Here is a 23,956-nt window from a genome sequence, read left to right on the forward strand (position 1 = left end):
ACCAGTAGAAATATGTAAAACTCCAGACCTCAATGAGATGTATTTAATTGATCTAAAAGGCGGTGGATCTTAATATAGGGGACTGTGAAAGTCTACATATCTAACAGTGTATTCGAGTCTCCTTTAGTGTATTTCTGTCTTAAAAGAAAGTAAAATGCCAAGTGTGTTCCTGTTTTTAATACTTAAACAGTGGCAGTATTTAGACCCAGCACTGTTTAGATCCATTGAATAGATCTCAATGTCTATTACTACTGCTTCCCCTGTGAGCCACTGATCCCGCCACAGAGTAGAGATTGTGCCTGTCTGTCTGGAAGAATAATGCTCTTGATAACGCTAATGCATTCAAGAGTCAACATATAACGAGGTGGTAATTTGTAATTGACGGAGGTAGCCTATGCTGTGCTGGCCTTGCCCCCCTTACTGAAAGCAACACTGTGTGATAATACACAGAGATGTAATGACAATCTGTGTGTTTTCAATAGCTCTATCATTGCCATACACATCTCTCCTTCATGTAACACAATTGAGGTTTGATTTATGAGTCATTTACAGGGGAATGAATGCATGCATTACAGGATAGTACTGTACTGTTGATGCAGTCTGTAATGGCTGCTCTAAATCAACAGTGGACCTTCTTTCTGAACAGAATCAGTGCTTTGACATCTTTTCTACAGTATCTCTTTATTAATTTGTGATGGCATATTTTCCGGTCAGCTGGGTTACCATTGAGAACATTGCAAATACAAAGTGGTGAATCTTAGTTTTATAAAACTTCAATAATAATAATAAAAAAGATATATATATATATATATATATGAGAAATGACATGTAATTATTGTATTCAGCTAGTAAGTGTACATTCTTTCCTTTTTCATTTCTTCATTTCATTTAAAATGGCATGTTTTTCTTTTAAACATGCCATTTTAGATGTTGATCAATGTGAAGTAATCTTCATTAGTAAAATATATTGATATTCAATTCAAATTGGGTGTTTCTTCATTATTCTGATACAGCAAATTGCCAAACCCTATTGTAGTGAACACCCTGATATAACAAACATTTCTCTACATCCCATGGGGGTTCGTTATAGTAAAGGTAGCTCATTGGGATCATACATAATGTTATTTACATTTTAAATAGTGAGCAGATAGGTTTGTTGATTGTATGAGTAGTATTGTTCCTTGGGATAACAAAATACTCATAGTCATATGATTTCATACAAACATCAGGTGCTCATTGTTTGGTATTTGAGTTGAGTTTGTAATTGACAAAATTAGTTGATTAAGAATGTGTATAAATAATCATTCAAAAATACATGATTTCAATTAATGCAAGAACAGTGAAAGATACGACCATGCCCCGCTTGAGTAATGAAGATCTCCTGGTTGCTATCAGCATGATTGAAGGCGGCCTGTCTGTGAGAGAAGTTGCCCGGAAAATGAGATGTTATGCTTCAACAATCAGCAGACTTGTCCCGAGAAACCAGGAAACTGGCTCTGTGAGGGACAGGCCATGTCCTGGAAGGCAGAGGGTAACCACACCGGTCCAGGACCAGTATGCTGACTGTTGCGTTGTTCAAGCCAACCGGTGGGGCGTTGGAAGTGTGATGATATGGGGAGGAATCTCCTTTAACACAATAATGCTTTTGGTGCAGATTGAGGGCAACCTTACTGCTCAGCGATACATTGACGAAGTCCTTGAGGCAACAGTTTTTCTGTTCCTGCAAGCCAGTCCAGCAGGACAATGCAAGACCACACAGCGCTAGGATTACAATTGCACGACTTCAAGAAAACAATGTCAAGGCCTTGCCGTGACCAGCTTTATCTCCTGACCTGAGTCCAATAGAACATCTGTGGGACCAAATTGCCAGTGCTATCCACAGGAGACAACCGCGACCAGCCAACCTTCACCAGCTGGCTGCAGCTGCACAGGAAGAGTGGCGGAACAGCAGTCTATCCAGAGGCTGATCAGGTCTATGTGTCAGCGCTGCCAGGATTGTGTTAATGCTCAGGGAGGTCATACCCGATACTAACTTTGTAATGTTTTCATTTTGACAGTGTGTTACGTTTCATACTGAGAACTTAACATGATTCTTTGATCTGTATTCATGTTCACATTTTCTGTGATTTTGTTTGATATCTGTGTTTAAAATATTTGATTAAATCCATTAGACCTGTGTGTTGCATTTCTTTTGTGCATCACTATATAATGTTCTAATCGGGAAATAATACATGTTCGGGAAATGTAAATGGACATTGCTGCATCTCCATTTGCATGTTAATAATACAGGTAGGTAATTTAATAACAAGCAAATACACAGTCAGGTTTACTTTAATAACCAAAATAAATGCATTAAAAATGGTGCTCAACAAAAAAGCTAACACAAATGTTTAGCAATAGCTGTACACATTGCTTCAGCTAATTGGATGCACAAATTCAAACATGCAGTGTTAATTAGTATTTGACATGTGTGATGCTGCCTGATGCTCAGGTATTTCCTGCAACTGGCTCAATCAGTTCTGTCGGGAACACTACAAGGCAAAAAGATGCTATTGTTCCAGTGATGATACATTACAGGTTTAGTCCACAAGTGTGAAAGTCACAAAACTGGAGTATCACTGTGTTCTTCAGTGAGCAGAGCAATCACAGCAGGGAATTAAAAAAACATCTTTCTCTACCTTCAGGCAACGCACTTGCTTTTACTGGGATGAACTCAGAAGCTCAGTACATTTTGATCAATCAGCCTGTTTAGTACAGTATCTGCAAGAACTGAAGTTACTGGTACAAATTCCTTTCTGTTTTAATATTATCCTCAATGACGGGGTAATGCAATAAAGCCACTTAATGTTTTGCACATTTATCATTTATTAATTTGACTTAAAGTACTCACTAGAGGGTAATACCCATATTGATTCCATAAATATGAGCCTAGCACTGTTTTAAAGTGACATGAATAAATTATCACCCTTTTGAAATATCAATATACACGGCATGTAATTTGTAGGGAGTAATATGTAGCACATGTATTACCCCTAGACCTGCGAGTCATATGTTTATTTGTGCTGTCATGTAAGGATACAATAAACATGAAAAATTGCATACAGTGTTATGCTTGTTTGTTACAACAATAATTATATTTTTGTCACCAATCAAATTATGTACTGGCGCTCCGTGAATTCAGTTAAGCATTGTAGAGGAGCTCTAATGGGAAAATCTCCAATGCAACTTTGTATCTGAACCTTTATTTTATGTATAACAAAAACAACATAATTCTACTTTCCCTGCCTTCCAGTGCTAATTTTATTTTTACCATCAGGGAAAATAGTTTCAAAAAGTGCTTGTGGACTGTTTTGGTAAATTATGTTTTAAATGAATATTTTATTGATGTACTGGAGGAATTTTATGAATGTTTAATTAATGCAGGGGATATTTTGTGTTCTGCTTTCCTTTCTGGTTTGATATAAATTATTCATGTGTGAAACCTAGCCTTGCCCCCCACCCCCCACCCCCCTCCCTTCAGACATAAAAAATACTGTAAGTTAACCTAACTAACAAAAAGGATTATATTCACCTTTTGAGTTCTTCTAATGGGTTTCACCTTGCTGCTGAAGAAGGAACAAAAGTGAAAAATGTTTTTTTACAACATGTTAAATAAAACATGCACTAATTTTAAAGGTATAAATATTGATACATTTTTTATTTGTATTTATTTTACAGTGAACGATTCTTTGTACGATTAAATAAGAACGGCTTGCCAAAATCACCAGAGAAAACTGAAAGACAGTGTACCCTTTTTGTAGTAAGTATTCCAGTTTAGAAACGCACATATTTTGTGAACTCTAATATAATGCGTCAAAGGTTACGATAAACACTGTGTATGTATATATGTATATTGTATATAAATATAGGTGGGGACGGAGTTGAAAGGTTATATCATCATACAACTTGAATACGGTTGTTCAGTTCGGGCCTTTAGGATCTAAGCAAACTCCAAGCCAGGTAAAGGCAGATTGACAGAAAAATGATAATTCAATATTGGACCAACAGAACCCATAAATCTTACCTGTTGTGCACGTCCATTCACGATGTAGCTCTCATGCCATATGAGAACTGCTTACAGAAAACATGTATAAAACAAAAATACTGTACGTGGTACTGTACTAACTTATAGTTTGCATGCTTTGAATGCACTTCTATTAAGATCTACATAGCGGATGGAAGTGTACGATAGGTAAGATTTAGGGAATGATTTTGGTAGCTACATCTGACCACTTCAAACTGGTTAAAGCAGATTGCATTGAAACCACGTAATTGCCATTCACTTTATTCTGAAACACATTTTCAAATGTTGATGATTTTGAGTGCATTATTTAGGTAGTGTGGATAGGGTATATGTCTCAAAGCAGGCAATTAGTGAAATTTAAGGTTAATGTTGTGAAAACAGGAGAATAGAAATGATTAGTCTGTCCATGGTTACACCACAGAGGGACCAGAATTTATAAATAGACTTACATTGCATCTGATGCTATGCATATATTGTCTACTGGGTAATCATTTTTACACAAAATGACTTATTTTTAATGAGGTGTTTTAATCAAAATTTTGCTAAAAGTTTCATAAACTTTTCACTTTTTTTGTAGGATTTGGGGAGCAGTGATCTCAGGAGAGATGTATACATTACTGTCCATATTATAAGAATAGGTGAGATTTTAACAATGTTGTTTCCTGGATGCTCATCTGTAAAATAAAATGCAAGCTGATATTTGGGCTACATTATCACCGCTTTTAACAGTTAACGCTTTTTAAAATAGTAGCTAGAAATGTAGATGCATTTCAATAGAGTTGTATAGGAGTAACATCTAAATAACAACGTTTTGTTGTTATGATTATGAAGACAATTTAAGAAGAAAAAAAAAGAAACTGGCACATATTAACAGTGAATTCGAGTGGAATACCACAGGAGTAGCAGCTCACTTTTTGGAATTCAATTTTATGGCCTTTTTAAAAAAAAAAAAATCTAAACCTTTTAACTCTAAATTGTTAATGGCATGCTTTTTTTATTGGGGGGCAGGGGGTGGGGGGACCACACCAGCTAAGTTCTAAAACTAATTAAGAATCAACTTAAGACTAACTTACATGAACCCAAACTAAAAAAAAAAAAAATTCTGGCTTGGTAACTTTATTGGATGTATTTTGCCTTTCTGAAGAAAGTTGTAAAAAGCTTTGAGAATCTAGCCTGTACTGATTTATCTGTTAAAAGTGCATCAGCGTATGAAGTACATGGTAAAGTTCACACTTCATAAAAGTGTTTCTTTTTTCTGCTTCATTCCCTGGCAGGACGGATGGGAGCAGGAGAGAAGAAGAACGTCAGCAGTGTGCAGTATCGACGGCCGTTTGGATGCGCAGTGATCAGCATTGCTGACCTGTTGACCGCAGACTCGAAGGATGACCACATTTTAAAAGTTTACATGTGAGTTTAAGTGAGTTGTGTACTGTGTATTGTACCAAATCGCTCTTTGACATCGTCCCTGGCGCTATGAGCAGAATGATGATGATTATTGACCGTCCTGGGTTTCAAAACTCTCTTTGTTTAGGTATATTATTGCCACCAGGAATTTCAGCAATCACACCCCTGCAAAATCTGCTCTGAACGGATCCCACCTATCACAGCATGAATCACTTCATGCAGATCTAGGTGATGAACAGTTTATTTAATGGGGGCCCAATTACTCAAACTGGCCCTTGATAATTTGAACTATATCATTAATTGAGGATAGCTCTGGTACCCATTACAGTGTAGGATTATTGTAAGTTTATAACTGTGATTTAATTGAATAAATAAATCCCCTGGGGGGAGGGGGAAGGGGCATTGACAAGAAAGGGGGCTTTAACAAGAGAGATCCCGGTTTGTGCCCAGCACACTCTTTATAGGCCTAGCAGAACAAGTATGGGTTTATTATACAATATAGGTTTGGTTCATGTAAGTGGCCATCAACTCATTGATAGTTTGATCTTCACAGTAGTCAGTGCCCATAAGTATACGTGAGCCATGTAAACGGAGGAGTATCTTTTGCTTTCTACTTTGCTTTAGAGAATATGAAGGCTGTGTGCCCTTTTTATTACTTTAACAGCTGGGTACAATTTCAGGTATCTCACATATTATTTCTCTTTATTTTCCCTGGTATCTTTTTGTTTTTACACTTTTTTATATTCTAGTAGAATGTTTGTTTGTTTCTTTCAAGAAAACATTTTTCAGTGAACACTGTAGTAATTAGTAATTCTAACACGTACACACTGCTAAAAGCTATGTTCTCAGTGAGTAGTATTACACCCACCCGGGCATTACACCCACACTTGTGTAGTACATCCTGACCTGGCAAGATGTCAGTTATGCAAAGTACATTAACAAGTGTTGAGTTTCTATGAACATCTGCTAACGTGTCCATTTGTTTTATTTGTTTGGAATAGGTGCAACACAGAAAATGAATGGTATCAAATACAGGAGAATATTATCAGGAAAGTGAATGCCCGATACAACCTCACAGGCTCCAATGCTGGTAAGATACTTCGGAAACGAAATAAAGTAACTGTCTTTATTGTTAGGTCAGCTTGCCCAGCTACAGGTAAGGCAATACAAATGTTTTCCAGTGGGCAGATCTCCAGGAATTAATACCCATTTATTTACTGAAGTGTCAGACCTGGAGTACTTTCAACCTGCTGGTAGCTTTTTATTAAAAGCATACATTACTCTGCAATCGCTCTTAAAAGACTATATGATGCGCTATAGAACGTAAACGATTTGCAAATGAAATAACACAACACAAAAATGCTGAAATGCTAAAGTGACTCAGTGAGCCATCTGGTATTCCTTAAAGCACATCAGCATGAAATAAAATGGCCTGACCGTGTCTTGCTTGAAACAAGAACAAAACTCTGCTGTGAATGTCCGCTCAGAACTGGATAATTAAGATTTTAAAGAACTGAAGATAATTAAACTGCTGCTGTAGACTTCTCTTTTAATGTGAAATCTGGGTGGTTTTTGTTATAATGCAGAAGGTTGTTTTATATTTGCTTTTCAGTTGAATTGCTTTCTTCCCTTCATTGGAGCGTTGGATAATAATCCCTGCTCTGCCAGATTTAGAAGATAATCATTTAAACAGATTGGCAGTTGCTGTTCAAAATGTGTAAATTGTAATATCAGAATTGTTTTATAGCTGCATGGCTAGTTTCCTTTATGGTTTTATAGCATTTTAATGTTAACATGAATATTTTATACTGGAGGATCACAAACCCCACAGATCACAGGGTTCAAAGAACATATTTTTATATACTGGTAGTATATTTTTGTCTTTAAAAAATATGCATTCTGTTTTAAATACTACAGAAATTACAGAAACTGCAAAAAAATGAATTGAATAGATCTCCATATTTGTTTTTTTAACTAATTTACTGGGAGTTCACAATTTTACTTTAGGTTTTTTTACACCCCACAACCTCTTATATTTATTAACTCATCATTTCCACGCATCTTTCAAGATCAACAACAACAACAACACACAAAGTTTTCCGAATGTGCTTTTCAGTATAGGAATAAAGTTGCTTCAGGTCTTTTTTAGTTTGCGTGGCTATCTACTTAAAACCTCTCAGAATGCCACTTGATTGAACTCGACGTCCTCTAGAACTACCCTCACATTTTTTTTTTTTTTTGCACACACATTTTGCTTCTGACACAATAAAACTTAGTCACTTTGGGCCCTACTTTAATCATCTAAACATTAGAAGATCAAAATACCTTTTAAGGACAGAAATAGACTGGAGTGACCTAAATGCATTGTTAACAGGGTTTTCATAACTTTGGTACTAAAAGGACAATATCTGAGATCATTAAAAGATGGTGTTGTACCAGTCAGATGGGGCCTAGTTGGTGTTGTCTTTATACAAAAGCAATACTAACATAATAATGTACATTAATATTTTAAAGATATTATCCAATAACAATGTTGTAGTCATGAAAGAGATATGAGTCACAGCAGTCACTCTCATATTTTTTTTTTTTATGTATTTGCCAGTAGCCGTCGGGGCATATTTGAGATAAAGTACAGTTTCTTTTTGAAGAGTAATTTGATAATTAAATAATGACGGAAAATATATCTTTCATAATAATAGCTCTGCCATAATGGATCTGCCAACATTTCAATTAATTGAATAGTCCCCACGCTGTCTAAAAGTCATGTGGATGTATTCTTCCTGCTGAGGCAAATGAAAGACAGTTAGAAGCGGTGGCCCATTGTTAACTAATACTTGAATGATGTCGGAATTACAATTCAGTATTTTTAAAGTGTGTTTTGTTTGACCCCGTGAAGGGGTGCGCGCCGGCAAGGAGATTCAGCGACCAGAAACGCTGTAGTTAAGCGCTAATGCGCACTTTATTTACATACATTTACACACAAAACAAGACAAAACAAAACAAAAAACCTCACACAGTACCTTCACTACCTCACTAACACCCGTGATCACCCTGTTTATACTCCTGTGGCTGGAGCCTTAATTAATCATTTCGTTATTTATTCAATTGACGGCTCCAGCCACATCCCCATGTGTTTTTGCAGGGAGGAATGTAACCCCTTCCTTGCCACCCAATCCCCCCCCCACACACACACCCACCCATGGACCGGCAGTGTTTTACACTTTAATAATTAAAAACAGATGCCATTGCTTAACTATCTGAGTGCATTATAGATCACTTCAAAAGTTGGCACGTTTACAATATAAATTCATTTTGATGTTGGTTAAAACCACCAAGAGATAAGGAATTGGGCAGCAGTGTGGAGTAGTGGTTAGGGCTCTGGACACTTGATTGGAGGGTCGTGGGTTCAATCCCAGGTGGGGGACACTGCTGCTTTACCCTTGATCAAGGTACTTTACCTAGATTGCTCCAGTAAAAACCCAACTGTATAAATGGGTAATTGTATGTAAAAATAATGTGTAAAAAATAATATGTAATTGTATGTAAAAATAATGTGATATCTTGTAACAATTGTAAGTCGCTCTGGATAAGGGCATCTGCTAAGAAATAAATAATAAATAATTAGAAAAAAAGCTGTACATTATGAGGAGACATGTATAGAAATAGAAATGAGTAGCGATATTACTCAGGAGTTAAATGTGTTTGTGTTATCGGCAAGCATGCAGAATTCACATGGCTTCAGGGGACCGTTCCGGCTTCATCCCTTGACTCTGCACACCCTAAGGTTGCCCTCATTTAGAAGCTGGCAGCTTGGTTAATGACCAGAATGTCAGTAACTAAATTGCAATTGCTTTTCAGCAGCCTTTTAAAGCCATTTTCATGGTGCGTTTTGTACAATAGAAGTCAAGCTTTCAAGCCAGCTGTGAATCCAAATGGAGTTTACATCTTATAACAGGGTACTAATTGGAATGATCACAATTTGCGAATGGAATCTATCTAATAATTTCCCTCAGGTAAAATAACCTTTTACATTTTTTTTATCATTGACTTCTGCTCTTTGAAAACCTGCTAGAGTTAACAGCAGTTCAGTATTTAGTTCCTTGTCTGTATTTGCAGAAATTGGGAACTGTTAATACATCGCTTTCTGATAGTTAAAAAAAGGACTGCTCGGATCAGACTGAATTTTATAATCTTAATGGACCTGCTTCTGTGAACTGTGGGGATTATGAGATTCTATTTAACGCATTGGGAGAGGGGGGTATTCACTGGCTCCCATGTTCTATTGCTGTACCTGAGTAGACAAGTCATGGGTCACCAGACATTTATTACAGAAATAATTCTAACCAATAATTGAAATACATTGGCGTGGTCGAGATGAAAATAATAAAAAAAAAATACTAGTTTGTTGCAGGAATTCAGTGTGACCCAACAATAAAAACAAAGCATCTTGAAACAGATTAAACAGAGGAGTGTTCTAGACTAGACCGAGAAATATTGAGTATAAAGTATTTAAATTCATCTAGATCAGGGGTCTCCAATCCTGGTCCTACAGGGCCCTCCAGGTTTTTGTTCCAACTGTACCCTAAATTACTTAGAAGCTTAATTGGCCCAATTAAGTAATTTAGGGTACTGTTGGAACAAAAACCAGGAGGGACACCAGCCCTCCAGGACCAGGATTGGAGACCCCTGATCTAGATTGGTCCAAGGAGTCTTTTAACCTGACTATTTGCAAATTTGGTGGAACTAGTGCAATTGTAGAAAAAGGATAACAAGAAAACAAAAAAAGAGGAATAACATCACAAGGGTTATTTTCAGTAATTAACTTCATCAGAGAAGAGAAGAGAAGAGAGTGGTGTTTTTTTCCACCCAAAAGTCTTATGGATACACACCTGTGACACAGCTGGTTTCATTTTTACTCAGTTCCGCAGTTTTATTTTTTGTTATTTGAATGGCTCAAACGGCAGGGGGTTTTCTAACTTTTAGTTGTGAGTGGTTGCTGGACTTTTGGGGAATAACACAAGTTACATATATGAATGTGCCATGTAGCTGAGATCAACTCTTTGCATCCTGTAATTACAGTTAGGGTGAAATCTGTAAGGTTATGGTGCGCATAATCACTGATAAACTGCAAGCTTGATTTAATTAATCAAAATGGCCTTTAAAACTAGTTCTTGTGAATATGGCCATGTAAGTAGAGATGCCTCTGTATTTTAGTTGCTTGTGATATTTGATGATAGAATGAGGTCTTCTCCCTTTGTTCTTCTTAATCATATGCACTGTACATATTTCAAATATTCAGTATTCTGTAATTGATTACTTAATGCACATGAAAGCTGTAAGCCTTGAGTGTTGGTGTATACGAAGGTACATCATATTGTGTATTTTAAACTACTTTGATATTAGATTAATATGTTCAGGGTCATATTTGATTTGCTAGTGAAATACATTATGGATTAATGTAATACTTTTTTTTTTTCTTTTAAATCTTTTTGCGTTTAGGTCTTGCAGTTTCTCTTCAGCTGTTGCATGGGGACATTGAACAGATCAGAAGGGAGTACATGGTGCTGTTTACGCGGGGGGTGGCTATAACAAAAAAACTGGGCTTCTCTGATATCATTATGCCAGGTGAGTTCTTTCCAGCCTCATGTTAAATTTAGTTAAATTCATGTTGGGAACCTTTTCACTTTTCTATTCAATTAATTTGCATGTACATATACATGCAATTTGAAATATTTGGTCACTAATTGGTTAAGAGCTTCTGGAAATATCAGTGATGGTGATTATTTGTTTAAGTTATATTAGTTAAAATTATGCATAATGCCCGATCCTGCAGCCCATTCTTGCTAGATTAAGAAAAGACAAGGTCAGTTATTTAGCAGGTAATGACCACTGCTGGAGATATTAACCCCTTATTTTAATGTTTTCAAGTCTCAATATTCTGAAGTCATGTTGGATTTAGAGGGCATTTAGCTGATCGGATAATAATAGCTCTCCTTGCCTGATACAATATTCATGATGCTTACAATGTGTGATATGCATCAACCTGCACTATACCTTGTAAAATATGTATATTCTGTATTGGGTTTTTGTGGATTGTAATGCTGTGTTTAATCAGCAACAAAAGTAAGGTCAGCTGACCATACTAGGGTGTTAAAAGTATTTAAATTGCTTAACATCTGAGCATATACTGTACTGATGTATTTATATTTGCAATGAAATTAATTTTATATTTGAATACTGGCAGAGTTTGAGGAAAAAGATAAACTCTCGATTCTTTTCATTAGGTAATGCTATTTGGGTTTTACGGGCACCAGTATAACATTGGATCTGTCTAGCTTTGTTCATTCCACATTCTCATGATATAATAGTGCATGTAACAAGCATGAGAGCAGGTCTTGCAGTTAAAGCTAGCTAATGTGTCTACAATATACTGTAGGTCTGGTGTCAATCTTGATTTATGGCTAAAGTACCAGCTTCCTCTTTCACATGCCATTCTTCTAGACTACAGTGGACAGACTCTCTTTGGTTGCATGCATGATTAGTTGCTTCATTGCCCTGCTTTTGTCTCATAAACTGCAAGCTATTTTTAACCACCTATAAATATCTGTTGACATGACTGCTTTGTTTCCTCCTCAGTATGAGATCTCATTATGTTGAATAAAGTTAATCCATAAAATGTATTGCTTAATTTCATAATATGCTGGGTTTTCATTTGTTATTATTATTATTATTATTATTAGTATTATTATTATTATTATTATTATTATTATTATTATTATTATTATTAAAAATAGATAACACTTCATTTTTAGTATGTTTTAATTACATATTAGCGGACTGCTAATCTGGTTTTAAAATCACATTTCTTATCTCTTATCACTGGTCACTTATTGTTTGCTTTTTGTTCTTTGCTTGTTCTGCACTACACTGTAGCCAGATAAATGTATACACTTCCTTATTCTTGGTAGTGTTTATTTGAAACTGTTGCTCTCCAGGATATAAATCATGTGCTGCACCATCTTGTTTATAAGGGGGTTCCCAGGGGACAGCAGACACACACAATCCAGTGACATCTTTCTTCTGAAATGGGATGAATACAGTTACACTCACAATACACGAAGCAACAAATAAAATATCAACATACACCCCTAAATATTACAAACCCAGTCTGTTCAAACATTATCTGTGCTTTTGAGTTCCGTTTGGTTCATTTCTTATGCATTCTGATACACCATATCACTTCTTGTGGTAAAAGTCGATTTCCCTGGTCTCGTCAAAGGGTCTCACTTGGCAAAGTCAAAAACAGAATTTCTAAATATAAGCCCTCAACATTGACCAGGGATGAAAACGGCAAAAGATTCAGATCAGGAATCAATCATGCTATTTAACATTGCAGTCTGCTCATTTTGTTACCAGCGGATGTTTTTAGATACCATAGATAGAACAACTGTGAAGCCAATAGTTTTCTCAAAGATGAGATATCATCACAGGCAGGTCATGTTGAGATTGTAAATAGAGCCAATCTGTCTGTAGCAGCTGGAGATAGTAAAAACAAGATTTTATGATGCCTGCATATGTCCGAGTTCTCTTTTAATGTGTTCTCTTAAAATGTAGATTATTGATTTAAATAAAAACTGTTACGGTTTAATAAAATATTTCCCTGTTGTGTTATATGCCTTTTTTAATCTGGATAAAGCAAAAGCACATCCATTGGTTTTAATAGATTAACATCAGTGCTACAGGGATTAAAATAGTGCATCCAGTCTCATAAGAGACTATAGCAGATAACCACACCAACACGATTCATATTACCACCTTGAGGGAGCTGCATGTCAGTAAACCACGGTGTAAATTATTGTTAAAAACCTCGCTATAATTGCATAGAATGAATGGTGTAGTCAGGATCTGAAATATATTAGATTCATTTTTCTGAGAGACCCTTTAGGGTAAAATTGATCCTTGATGGACCAGTAAACTACACTTTACATCAATGATTTGCTTCATTGTTACGACCAAGTTCTATAATTTAAAACAACAAGCAGTACATTTTTAGTGCTTCAGATATTAAGTGCGCCTTATTTTATAAAATAATGCCCTAATAAGGACCTGGGGAAAAATTCTTTAACTTGTTTACAGGCATTTCATCTTTTAGTAGTCTGCTGCCCTAAATATCCCTAATAAATATCAAACAAATGGGGAACACTGCTTGGACTGGAGTTTCATAAAAGTAGATTTGACATTGACACCTATGGTCTGTGTCATTTCTAATTAATGTTTTCCAGTTCCTTATCCATTTGATAAGTGGATCTGCTCCAGATATGCTGTTTTTTACATCTGCACTTGTGAGTTGATGTATGTTACAGTTACTTTGTCAAATCCATCAATTTACAAGGTCAATGGGTCAATTTATCAAACAAACCACAACAATGTGGAAATATATCAAGTAAACTGGTAAATGTAATGTATTGATTCTCAGTAGCTGGCAACCGTAATAATTGAATACCTTCTTTTTTTTCTTTCCTTTTCAGGGGAAATGAGAAACGATTTGTACATAACCATGGAAAGAGGAGAGTTTGAAAAAGGGGGAAAAAGCGTGGCGAGAAATGTTGAGATCACGGTGTATGTGCTGGATATTGATGGGCAGATTCTCAAGGTGAACATTTATACATGTATTTATTTACAAACTGTTTCACTGCAATTCTAGAAAGATCTTGTCATTGTTGATCAGTAATGGACGTTGCTAATCAAGTTCTTCACTGTATATTATTATGGTTTTCTTTTCACAGTGCTTTATGGTTTAATGTTTGAACTCATGAATGGAAAAACATTTCTCTGAGAAATGAAACCCATTTCCTGGCCAGGTAGTAGAGAGGCTTAACCCATTTCCTGTAGAAACTATCAGAGACACTCATGGCTGTCTACATGCAGATCTACGCTAGCTATTTTTAGAGCACCGAGTGCAAACCATGACCAACTTTGTTAAAAAGCGAGGTGTTAGACCCACTTCGAACATTACTGCTGGAAGGCAATTAATAAACATTTCACAAACAGTAATACTAAAGCAGAATTGAAACCCTGATCACCTGAGGTAGCAGATAAAACTGCAAAGCACTGTACCACATAAACTTGCAGAATAAAATATATACCTGTCAATTAGATGCACTTTGTAAAAGCATCTGGCCTGTGTTTTTATTTATTTATTTATTTATTTATTTATTTTTTACAGAACTATGTCTCAGCAGGTTCGGGAGAGCCAGCATTAAGCGAATTTCACTCCTTTGTGCTGTATCACAATAACAGCCCCCGGTGGGCAGAGCTGCTCAAACTTCCTATTCCTGTGGATATGTTCAGGGGATCCCATGTCCGCTTCGAATTCAGGCACTGTTCCAGTAAGCATTGTATTTGTTCTGGTCTTACTACAGGTTCGACACATGCCTGTTGATTTCCACCAGTCAGCGTTTTTGTGGTTTTTTTTTTTTTTCCCATATCTATGGATTTAAATTCTTACTAGCCTGAGTTTTATATAAACATCAGACATTTTTCAAAGCATTACAAACAGATTTAATCTATTTCGTTAATCACAGGCTTTTTTGTCGCAAATTTTTAGGAAGACTTGATTCTCCTTACTCCTGTTGTCCACTCCAGCACTCTATTTCCCATTCTCCACTGGCACATCCGAGCCACGAGGGCTCGGTACGGTACGGGTACGGATGGCTCTCCACTGGCTACTTTTCGAGCCGAGAGAGAACCAAACCGTGAAACTCCGGTCTCACAAGACATCTGAATCTGGCTCAGAGCCAAGCTGGGCCAGGGGCAGGGTTAAGGATTTTCATCATTATGTTGCATCAGTCAGTGCACTCTAGAAAGACAAACAACAACAATATGGCGGGCAGCAAGTGTGATGAGAGAAAAGTACAGCCTTGGGAGACGCTGAGGAAGTGCAGGCTCTAGTTTCTCTGTGGGGAAATAACAAAGGACATCTACAGCATCATTTTCAGTCATGTTTTGGATTAAATATCATAATAGTACAGGGAGATAACACCAGTCAGATAGCAGCTGTGAGATTTTGGATTGATTCAAACCCAAAGTAAGAATAAGGTATCTATACTTCGTCTAATAAAACTTTTTGAGAGGTCATCGTGCATAACTGTGAAACACTCAGTAGTGCTGGATTCAGAAATACTAAAAGAAACTAAAATGACACTTGTAAAAAAAAATAAAAAATAAAAACCAATTACAACCAACTTTAAGGATGCTTAAAAATGGGTTCTTACAGCTTTGTGCTCGTTTTCTATGGATAGTTATTTGAATAAAAGGACAACCTCTGACCTACAACATCTGATTAGTATTAATTATCAAAATGGCTTTTTAATTTTGACAAACGTGGTTCTTTATGTGACCGTAAATCTGTATGGTCGACCAGTTAGCACAGTGCTCACCTTACACCCCATTTACAGCTGGCAGCCAAAGCTGAAACATATTATCTCTTAGTTGGCTGTGAAGATTGTTATCAGTGGGCTGTTTTAAAAGTAGCCTTTGGTCCAGTAGTGTATACAATTGGCAGCACGATGCCCTAGCACTGAGTGCTGAGTTTCATGTTATCTTGTGATTAGCTTAACACTGGTGTTCAAGCTTTGAGGTAGGTGTTAGTCAGTCTTATTTATTTTAAATGTACATCATTTCCAACAAATGGCAGAAAATGATCTATGTACAGTATGCATCAATCCATTTTCTAAATGGAATACATTTGTCATGCAAGTACTGATACTGTACTTGTGAAACAAACCTGCCAAAGAACAGACATTACCCAACTTTTGATTTTTTTCTAGAACTGTTTTACACATTTACATGATAAAAAGCACACACATCGATGTCTACTGTACACAGTGTGCTGTTGCTCTTGGTGACTGACTGCTTTTACCTATCTTGCTGTAATAGCCTGGCAAAGTGGTTTCATAGAAAGGAATGGCTTTTCAATGGTTTAATAAGATAACTCCCATTATATATGGTCTGTTATATAGTGTTGTCATTATTAACCCATTACAATCCCCAGGCATTTTGTTAGAAAACACAACATAATGATTGTATTTTATTATTATTTTTAGCGAAAGAAAAGGGGGAGAAGAAGTTATTTGGGTTTTCCTTTGTTCCGCTGATGCAGGAAGATGGCAGGACTTTGCCAGATGGCACCCACGAACTCATTGTCCACAAGGTAATTACAATTATAAATCAGTAAATCACGGTGTGTAGAGGAAAAAAAAAAAAAGCCTATAAACCCTGAAAGCAGACGATGAGCTCCTTTCACACGAGGAATGATAGCCTTGGTGGGTAGCAGCTACAGCATTAAGACATGCTGCTTTAGTAATATGAGAAATTATTCATTATTGTTTCTTTTTATTGCATTCCTGTGTCACCTTGATACAGTACGAGTGTAAATGACAGACACTTGTCAGTTGTCACATGCATAAGACTACAGAACACTTAATAAGAACCCTTGTGAAAATAAAATAAATAACTACATTTACAAAATAATTGTAACAGAAGGTACATTTTAGGAAACGATGCACGCGAAAGTGTACTTCCCGTTTTGTAAATTATATTACACATTGCACTTTGGTGAGAAGAATGGCATGGTCAAGAAGAATACCATCAATAAAGTCTGCTTGTATTTTTTTCTGTTGACTTAAGAGTTCATGTCTGGGGGCTTATTCTGCATGGGTAGGAGAACAGATATGTGAAAGTCTGGTAGCCCCCGTTCCCTGGTTTTATGATTTGGGAAATACAATAAACTACACTATTGTGGTCCTGGGGGCTTGGTATCCGTTTTATTTAATCAATATATAGTCTTATTGCTCTTTGCAGTTTGGTTGATTGTAAGATATCACATAGCCCAAAGGTAGAATTTTCATTTTCTTCTCCTCCCTTGCACCTTGATTACACCCCTGTTTATAGTTCATTTATTTGCCATTTTCCACAATTCGGGACCCCCTGCTGTAACCACTACTGTATTTTGCTAAACTGTTATATAACTTAAAATCAGTTTTCATACAAAAGCAGAACTGGGTATTCCTAGATGTGGTTGGAGGAAATAGAAGTAAGATTTGTGAAGTATGAAAAAAAAAAAAAAAAACAAAAAAAACAGCTACTGTGCACAAAGCAGTACGTCTCATATTCTGTATAATATATATACAGGCTAACTTCACTATAATGAACCCTTCTTATAACGAACACCCGTTTTTAATTATTCCAACAGCAAGAACCGATTTTTTTTCAATGCAAATTAGCCCTATTAGAACGATCACGTACAGGATCGACCCAGATACAACGATCTCAGTACTGACTGACACTGAACTTTCTCCAGGGTCAAGTGTGTTATTCTCTCAGTGAAAACAAAGACCATGGTTGACTAATTCAAAGATAACGCTAATTCAAAGATGACCTATTGTTGTACGAATCATGCATGACGAATGCAATCATTGCCTGTCCGTCATCTTCACACATATTGCAACGGGCGTGAGGAGCATCTACGCTGGATAGTTTTTTCAAGAGAAAGGACATGTCATTACTGTATTCAACATGTAAGTGTACATTCTTTGCTTTTTCATTTCTTTACTTTTTTTTTTAAATATACCGCAGGGTTATTGCCCTGCACAGGTGGAAATTAGTGTTGGTGTCATTTATATGTGGAAACAGGTTTGTTTTGTGTGTTTTTTGGAGTTGTTATGTTTGATCAAATGATTGTTTACAGACGGGCGCTCGATTGAGACTTGCTGCCTTCCTGTCTTCTGTATGTGTCCTCTGTGCGTTACCATCGTTGGTAGCATCCCATGACCCGTTTTGTTTACTTTCTGTTTTGTGTTTAATAAATCCTGCGCACCTGTGCCGGCGTTTCAACTCCGACTCCCATGTCTCTATGTCTTGCAATTCGGTTACCCACACATGTGACACAAGCACCTTGTCACAATACCGTTTAAATGTTGATCAATGTGAAGGAATGTGGCAAAGTGCCCGCCCCTGTGTGCATTTGTGTGATCTGTGTTGTATGTTGCGTGCGTGTGTGTGTAAATGTTGGTGTATAGTCATTGGTACACGGGATATAAACGGGTCTGTGTTTCACGTGTATTTAAATAGTGTATATTTGTATTTAGGCACGGGATTGCACATCACGCACGTGCATTTAAAATATAATATGTGAACACGGGGTTTCACGTAATGAATTCACGTGCTGGGATTCAAGTGAGTAATTAATTAGTAATTGAATCCCAGCACAACAGTATATATAGATGCACGTTTCTTGCACTAAGGGTTAGGTGTTCGGAAGAGGAGAACGGGTGAGAGAGAGAGGATAGTTAAAATCATTAAAAGTAAACGTAAAGTGTTTGTTCTCACCGTGTTTGTTTGTCTCTCCGTGCACCGTTTGTTTAGTGTTAGTCCGTTTTGTCTGTCTTTTTATTTTGGCTACAAGTGCCGTGTCCTGTTTTTTGTACTGTTAAACCCTTTTATTTGTTAAATAAACGCTGAGTGCAGCCATTGCACTCAGCTCCTCATCACCACCGTCTCTGTCTGTGTATTCCTGTCTGGTCTGACGCCACCCACTCTGGCCGTCTTTGTGACACGTGGTGTCATCGTGGGATAACAGCGCCTCCAAGCGTCAGACCAGGAGAGGGGGTTTTGTGTTTAAAAAAAAAAAAAAAAAAAACCACAGGACTGGTTTCAAAAAAAAAAAAAGTGAAAATGGAAGGCTGGAGAGACGGCTGCCGGGACCTGGAGGACCTCCTCGGGGGCCTCGAGGACCAAGGCTGGTGCATGGCCTGTGGAGTCTACGGACACACGGTGGCGATCTGCCCCTTCCAAGGTGAGGAGGAGGAGGAACCGGATAAAGAGGTGAAGGACAGGGAGGAGGAGTGCCGCCTAAGGGCCAGGCATCCACGGCGATGTAACAAGCCATCGCCGGGGTGCCTCCTCTGCGACCAGGATCACCTGTTCGCCCACTGTCCCTTCCGCAGCTATGGGGAGGAGCCTGAGCGTCCACAGACCAAGCGGGAGGAGCCTGAGCGTCCACAGCCCAAATGGGAGGAGCCTGAGCGTCCTACGCCTGAGTGGGAGGAGCCCGAACGTCCTACGCCTGAGTGGGAGGAGCCCGAACGTCCTACGCCTGAGTGGGAGGAGCCCGAACGTCCTACGCCTGAGTGGGAGGAGCCCGAACGTCCTACGCCTGAGTGGGGGGAGCCCGAACGTCCACAGCCCAAGAGGGGGGAGTCGGTGCGTCCACAGCCCAAAAGGGAGGAGTCGGTGCGTCCACAGCCCAAAAGGGAGGAGTCGGTGCGTCCACAGCCCAAAAGGGAGGAGTCGGTGCGTCCACAGCCCAAAGGGAGGCAAGTCGGGGCTTCCACAGCCCTGGGACCCAAGCCACCAGCAGAGGGAAAATGCCTGCTGGTTCAGCCCCAAGGGCCGGAAGGGGAGGAGTTACAGGCCCAACCCCCTGGAAATTTTTGGGGGGGAGAGGGGCAGGAGGCTGGTGTCCCCCAGCAGCCTCTATTCATGCTGCTGAAGGCAGCACGGCGCGCACCAGCCCAGCCGCCACAGCGGAGGGAGCCAGCGCCGCCAGGAGCAGAGGAGCTGCCTCTGCCTCCGCCACCTCCACCGCTTCCTCCACTAGGAGCAGAGGAGCAGGAGCTGCCTCTGCCTCCACCACCACCAGGAGCAGAGGAGCAGGAGCTGCCTCTGCCTCCGCCACCTCCACCGCTTCCTCCACTAGGAGCAGAGGAGCAGGAGCTGCCTCTGCCTCCACCACCGCCAGGAGCAGAGGAGCTGGAGCTGCCTCTGCCTCCACCACCGCCAGGAGCAGAGGAGCTGGAGCTGCCTCTGCCTCCACCACCTCCAGGAGCAGAGGAGCTGGAGCTGCCTCTGCCTCCACCACCGCCAGGAGCAGAGGAGCTGGAGCTGCCTCTGCCTCCACCACCTCCAGGAGCAGAGGAGCTGGAGCTGCCTCTGCCTCCACCACCGCCAGGAGCAGAGGAGCTGGAGCTGCCTCTGCCTCCGCCACCGCCCGGAGCAGAGGAGCAGGAGCTGCCTCTGCTGCCCGTACCTCCGCAGGGAGTACGGTGGCCGGAGCCCCAGAAAGGGGAGCTGCCGGCCACGAAGAAGGGGGACGAGGTCTGGAGACCACTTTCCCCAGCAGCAGTTTCGCTGCAGGAGTTCTTGTGGCCGGAGCCCCACAGGAGGGAGCTGCCGGCTACGAAGGGGGAGGTCGGGGGACCACCTGCCCCCGCAGCTTTTTCGCTGCAGGATGGGACCAACAGGCTGTCAGCCGTGCCACTACCGGCAGGGGTGCTGACAGCATTGCCAGCCAAGGGCCCACTGAAGCCTCCCTTCCCAGCCCGAGACTTTGTTCTGGACTGCTGGGTTTTTAAGGGGGGAGGTGGCCGTTGAGGCCATGTGTGCTGCGCACAAGGGGGGGTATATGTGGCAAAGTGCCCCGCCCCTGTGTGCATTTGTGTGATCTGTGTTGTATGTTGCGTGCGTGTGTGTGTAAATGTTGGTGTATAGTCATTGGTACACGGGATATAAACGGGTCTGTGTTTCACGTGTATTTAAATAGTGTATATTTGTATTTAGGCACGGGATTGCACATCACGCACGTGCATTTAAAATATAATATGTGAACACGGGGTTTCACGTAATGAATTCACGTGCTGGGATTCAAGTGAGTAATTAATTAGTAATTGAATCCCAGCACAACAGTATATATAGATGCACGTTTCTTGCACTAAGGGTTAGGTGTTCGGAAGAGGAGAACGGGTGAGAGAGAGAGGATAGTTAAAATCATTAAAAGTAAACGTAAAGTGTTTGTTCTCACCGTGTTTGTTTGTCTCTCCGTGCACCGTTTGTTTAGTGTTAGTCCGTTTTGTCTGTCTTTTTATTTTGGCTACAAGTGCCGTGTCCTGTTTTTTGTACTGTTAAACCCTTTTATTTGTTAAATAAACGCTGAGTGCAGCCATTGCACTCAGCTCCTCATCACCACCGTCTCTGTCTGTGTATTCCTGTCTGGTCTGACGCCACCCACTCTGGCCGTCTTTGTGACAAGGAATCTTCACATTTTGTCATTATTCTAATACAGAAAAATGCCCAAACTTTCTCAAAGCGACGTCGCTCGCGTCGCTTGCTGCCGGAGTGGATACTCACGTTTGACTGCAGTGACTTCTAAATTATTCGCTCGCGTCCAGTGTGGGTGCAGCTTTATTCGGTTGCCATGTTAGTATTGTGGGTATTTTTTTTTTCTTTTTAGTGTGAAGAAAATGCGAACCTCCAGGACTCTGCTCGCTACCTCAAGTTGCCGTTTTCAAAAGGAAATCTCCCAGGAAGCAACCAAGCTGTGAAAACCACGAAGGAGTCCTTTTGGATCACATCATTTCTCTGCTCTACTAAACTCACACAAAATGGTAGAATAATTTATAATAGTTTCGTTCTTCTCACTTAAAAACGATTTACATTGCAATGTGTTAACTCTCAGTAAACCTGAACAAACGAACACGGTGGCATATAACATGATGCATGATTTTGAATGATCTGAACATTCAAGGAATATAGGATTTGTTTATGCTGGACCCACAGTAAATAGTGTGTGGGTTATTTTCCTGATCTTCCTATGTATCTCAAACAAGAAGCTCTGTAGAACATTTTCTGCTGAGTGAGTCTGGCCTGCTTCTGCTAAATTAAATGCTGCTAATCTCCCTGGTGGTAGTGTATTTGTGAAGACACTGATTTTTCCAGTACAAACTGATCTGATACATATCAATTCCACGCTTATTATGTTAAATGACCTTCCTCAAAACGTTGCCTTTATTTCAAAACATCATGACTGTCAATGTTGATCAGAATATTCATGTAATACACATTGGGTGTGTCAGTATTGGAGTAAACTGCATCAGGAAATTCAATTTATATTGCTAATTGCTATTGTTCTTCCTAAGAGCACAATGTACCGTGTTGGTAGTGCACTCATTTGAAAACCAAATTATTGATGGAGCTGTTCATGTATTGTTATCTTCCAGGAGACATGCTGGATCTTCTTAAGTGGAGAGCCCATCCTGAAAGGATAACAGACAGTCTGTCTAAGTTGAAAGAGATAGATGGTTCAGAAATAGTGAAGGTAAATTCTGTTCAGACTTTTAAGGGGTAAAAAGCAAGGCCTTAAAGTGTTACCTCCCATACCCTTAAGCAGCACTTTTGTTGTGTTGCGCTTTTTGTTTTCTAGACTTTCTTTTCACTTTTTTCATGCCACATCACTACAAGTTAATTTCCTATGTTACAGGTCATTGGATCCCACCTGAGCCATACAACTGCATTCTACTTGTGCAGTGGGGTCAGGTGAGGTCCTATTACCTGTAACACAAGCAGTTAATGGGGAGAGAAAGCCATGTACTCAAACATCAGATGTTCCTTGAATCTCTGTTAGCTGTGATTTTAGAAAAATGACGCAATTTTTATATTTGTTACATTTCCTCTTCCCCTTTTCAATAACGGAATCAGTTTGTTCCCCTGCCTACTTTGATGAAGTATATTTACATGAGCAACTTCCAGTGTTCAAAATCACCCAAGTGTACACACCTACAACAATGATACAATAACAGGTATTCAAATATTTTGCATCCTAAAAAGATACAGGGCCTCATTCACTAAACAGCAGTAAATTACCGGAATTAACGCGTGGCAGGGGGAAGCCACACCTTGCGCAAAAATGAACCTGCAGTAGCTCTGTTCACTAAGCTAATTATATGCACAAATAAAGCGATCTAAATGGTTCATTTGCAAGTTGTGACAACATTTGGTAATGTGTATAACAAACATGTTTCTTTTATTATTACAGTTTCTGCAAGACACATTGGATACATTGTTTGGTATTTTAGATGAAAGCCCTCAGAAATATGGGTTGAAGGTTTTCGACTGCTTAGTAAGTGTGTTTATAATTTATCTGTTACTTGTTTAATTTCCAAGATGAATTCACGACAAAACTGCTAGCCAACTACACACTGTACAATACTATTGAAATTAAGGTTATAGCCTATGATGTCTAATAAGCTTCACCTTTTCAAACAGTAGATACATCAATTGTGTGTTTTATGACGTGCTATGTTTTTGCTCTTGTTTTAGGTTCATATTATCAATTTGCTGCAGGACAGCAAATTTCAGCATTTTAAGCCAGTCATGGATACTTACATTGAAAGTCATTTTGCAGGAGCTTTGTCTTACAGGTATTGTATAGCCCCCGCATTTAATACAATGTGTCTGTGCTGGGGCTTTGAGAGAATTTCAGAAAGAATAATAGAATAATAGACAAAGAGAAGGGGATGTGATACCTGTTATTGGACTAAACTAAACAATAATGAATCGCAAGCTTTCAAGACCTCAGAGGTGCCTTCTTCAGGTGGAAGTAGGAAAGAGAAAGAATAATGAAAGACCCTCTCATTTATTATGAATACTATTGGG

The 23,956-nt window shown here is 39.1% G+C and overlaps 1 protein-coding gene across 14 annotated transcripts in view; it reads left to right on the plus strand.

Annotated features, from left to right (window-relative positions):
* The window catches only part of LOC117415409 (dedicator of cytokinesis protein 4), a 104,216-nt gene that overhangs the window by 42,703 nt on the left and 37,557 nt on the right, over nt 1-23,956 (plus strand). For all 14 annotated transcript variants that reach the window (XM_059027446.1, XM_059027447.1, XM_059027448.1 and 11 more), the window contains 12 exons: nt 3,718-3,799; nt 4,641-4,701; nt 5,338-5,470; nt 6,469-6,557; nt 10,967-11,092; nt 13,996-14,120; nt 14,694-14,856; nt 16,573-16,679; nt 21,756-21,909; nt 22,522-22,619; nt 23,337-23,420; nt 23,621-23,721. In XM_059027446.1, coding sequence (XP_058883429.1) covers nt 3,718-3,799; nt 4,641-4,701; nt 5,338-5,470; nt 6,469-6,557; nt 10,967-11,092; nt 13,996-14,120; nt 14,694-14,856; nt 16,573-16,679; nt 21,756-21,909; nt 22,522-22,619; nt 23,337-23,420; nt 23,621-23,721 — 1,323 coding nt within the window. The remainder of the gene's footprint in view (nt 1-3,717; nt 3,800-4,640; nt 4,702-5,337; nt 5,471-6,468; nt 6,558-10,966; nt 11,093-13,995; nt 14,121-14,693; nt 14,857-16,572; nt 16,680-21,755; nt 21,910-22,521; nt 22,620-23,336; nt 23,421-23,620; nt 23,722-23,956) is intronic.

Source organism: Acipenser ruthenus, chromosome 7, assembly GCF_902713425.1.
Source record: "Acipenser ruthenus chromosome 7, fAciRut3.2 maternal haplotype, whole genome shotgun sequence".
NCBI classification, from domain to species: Eukaryota; Metazoa; Chordata; class Actinopteri; order Acipenseriformes; family Acipenseridae; genus Acipenser; species Acipenser ruthenus.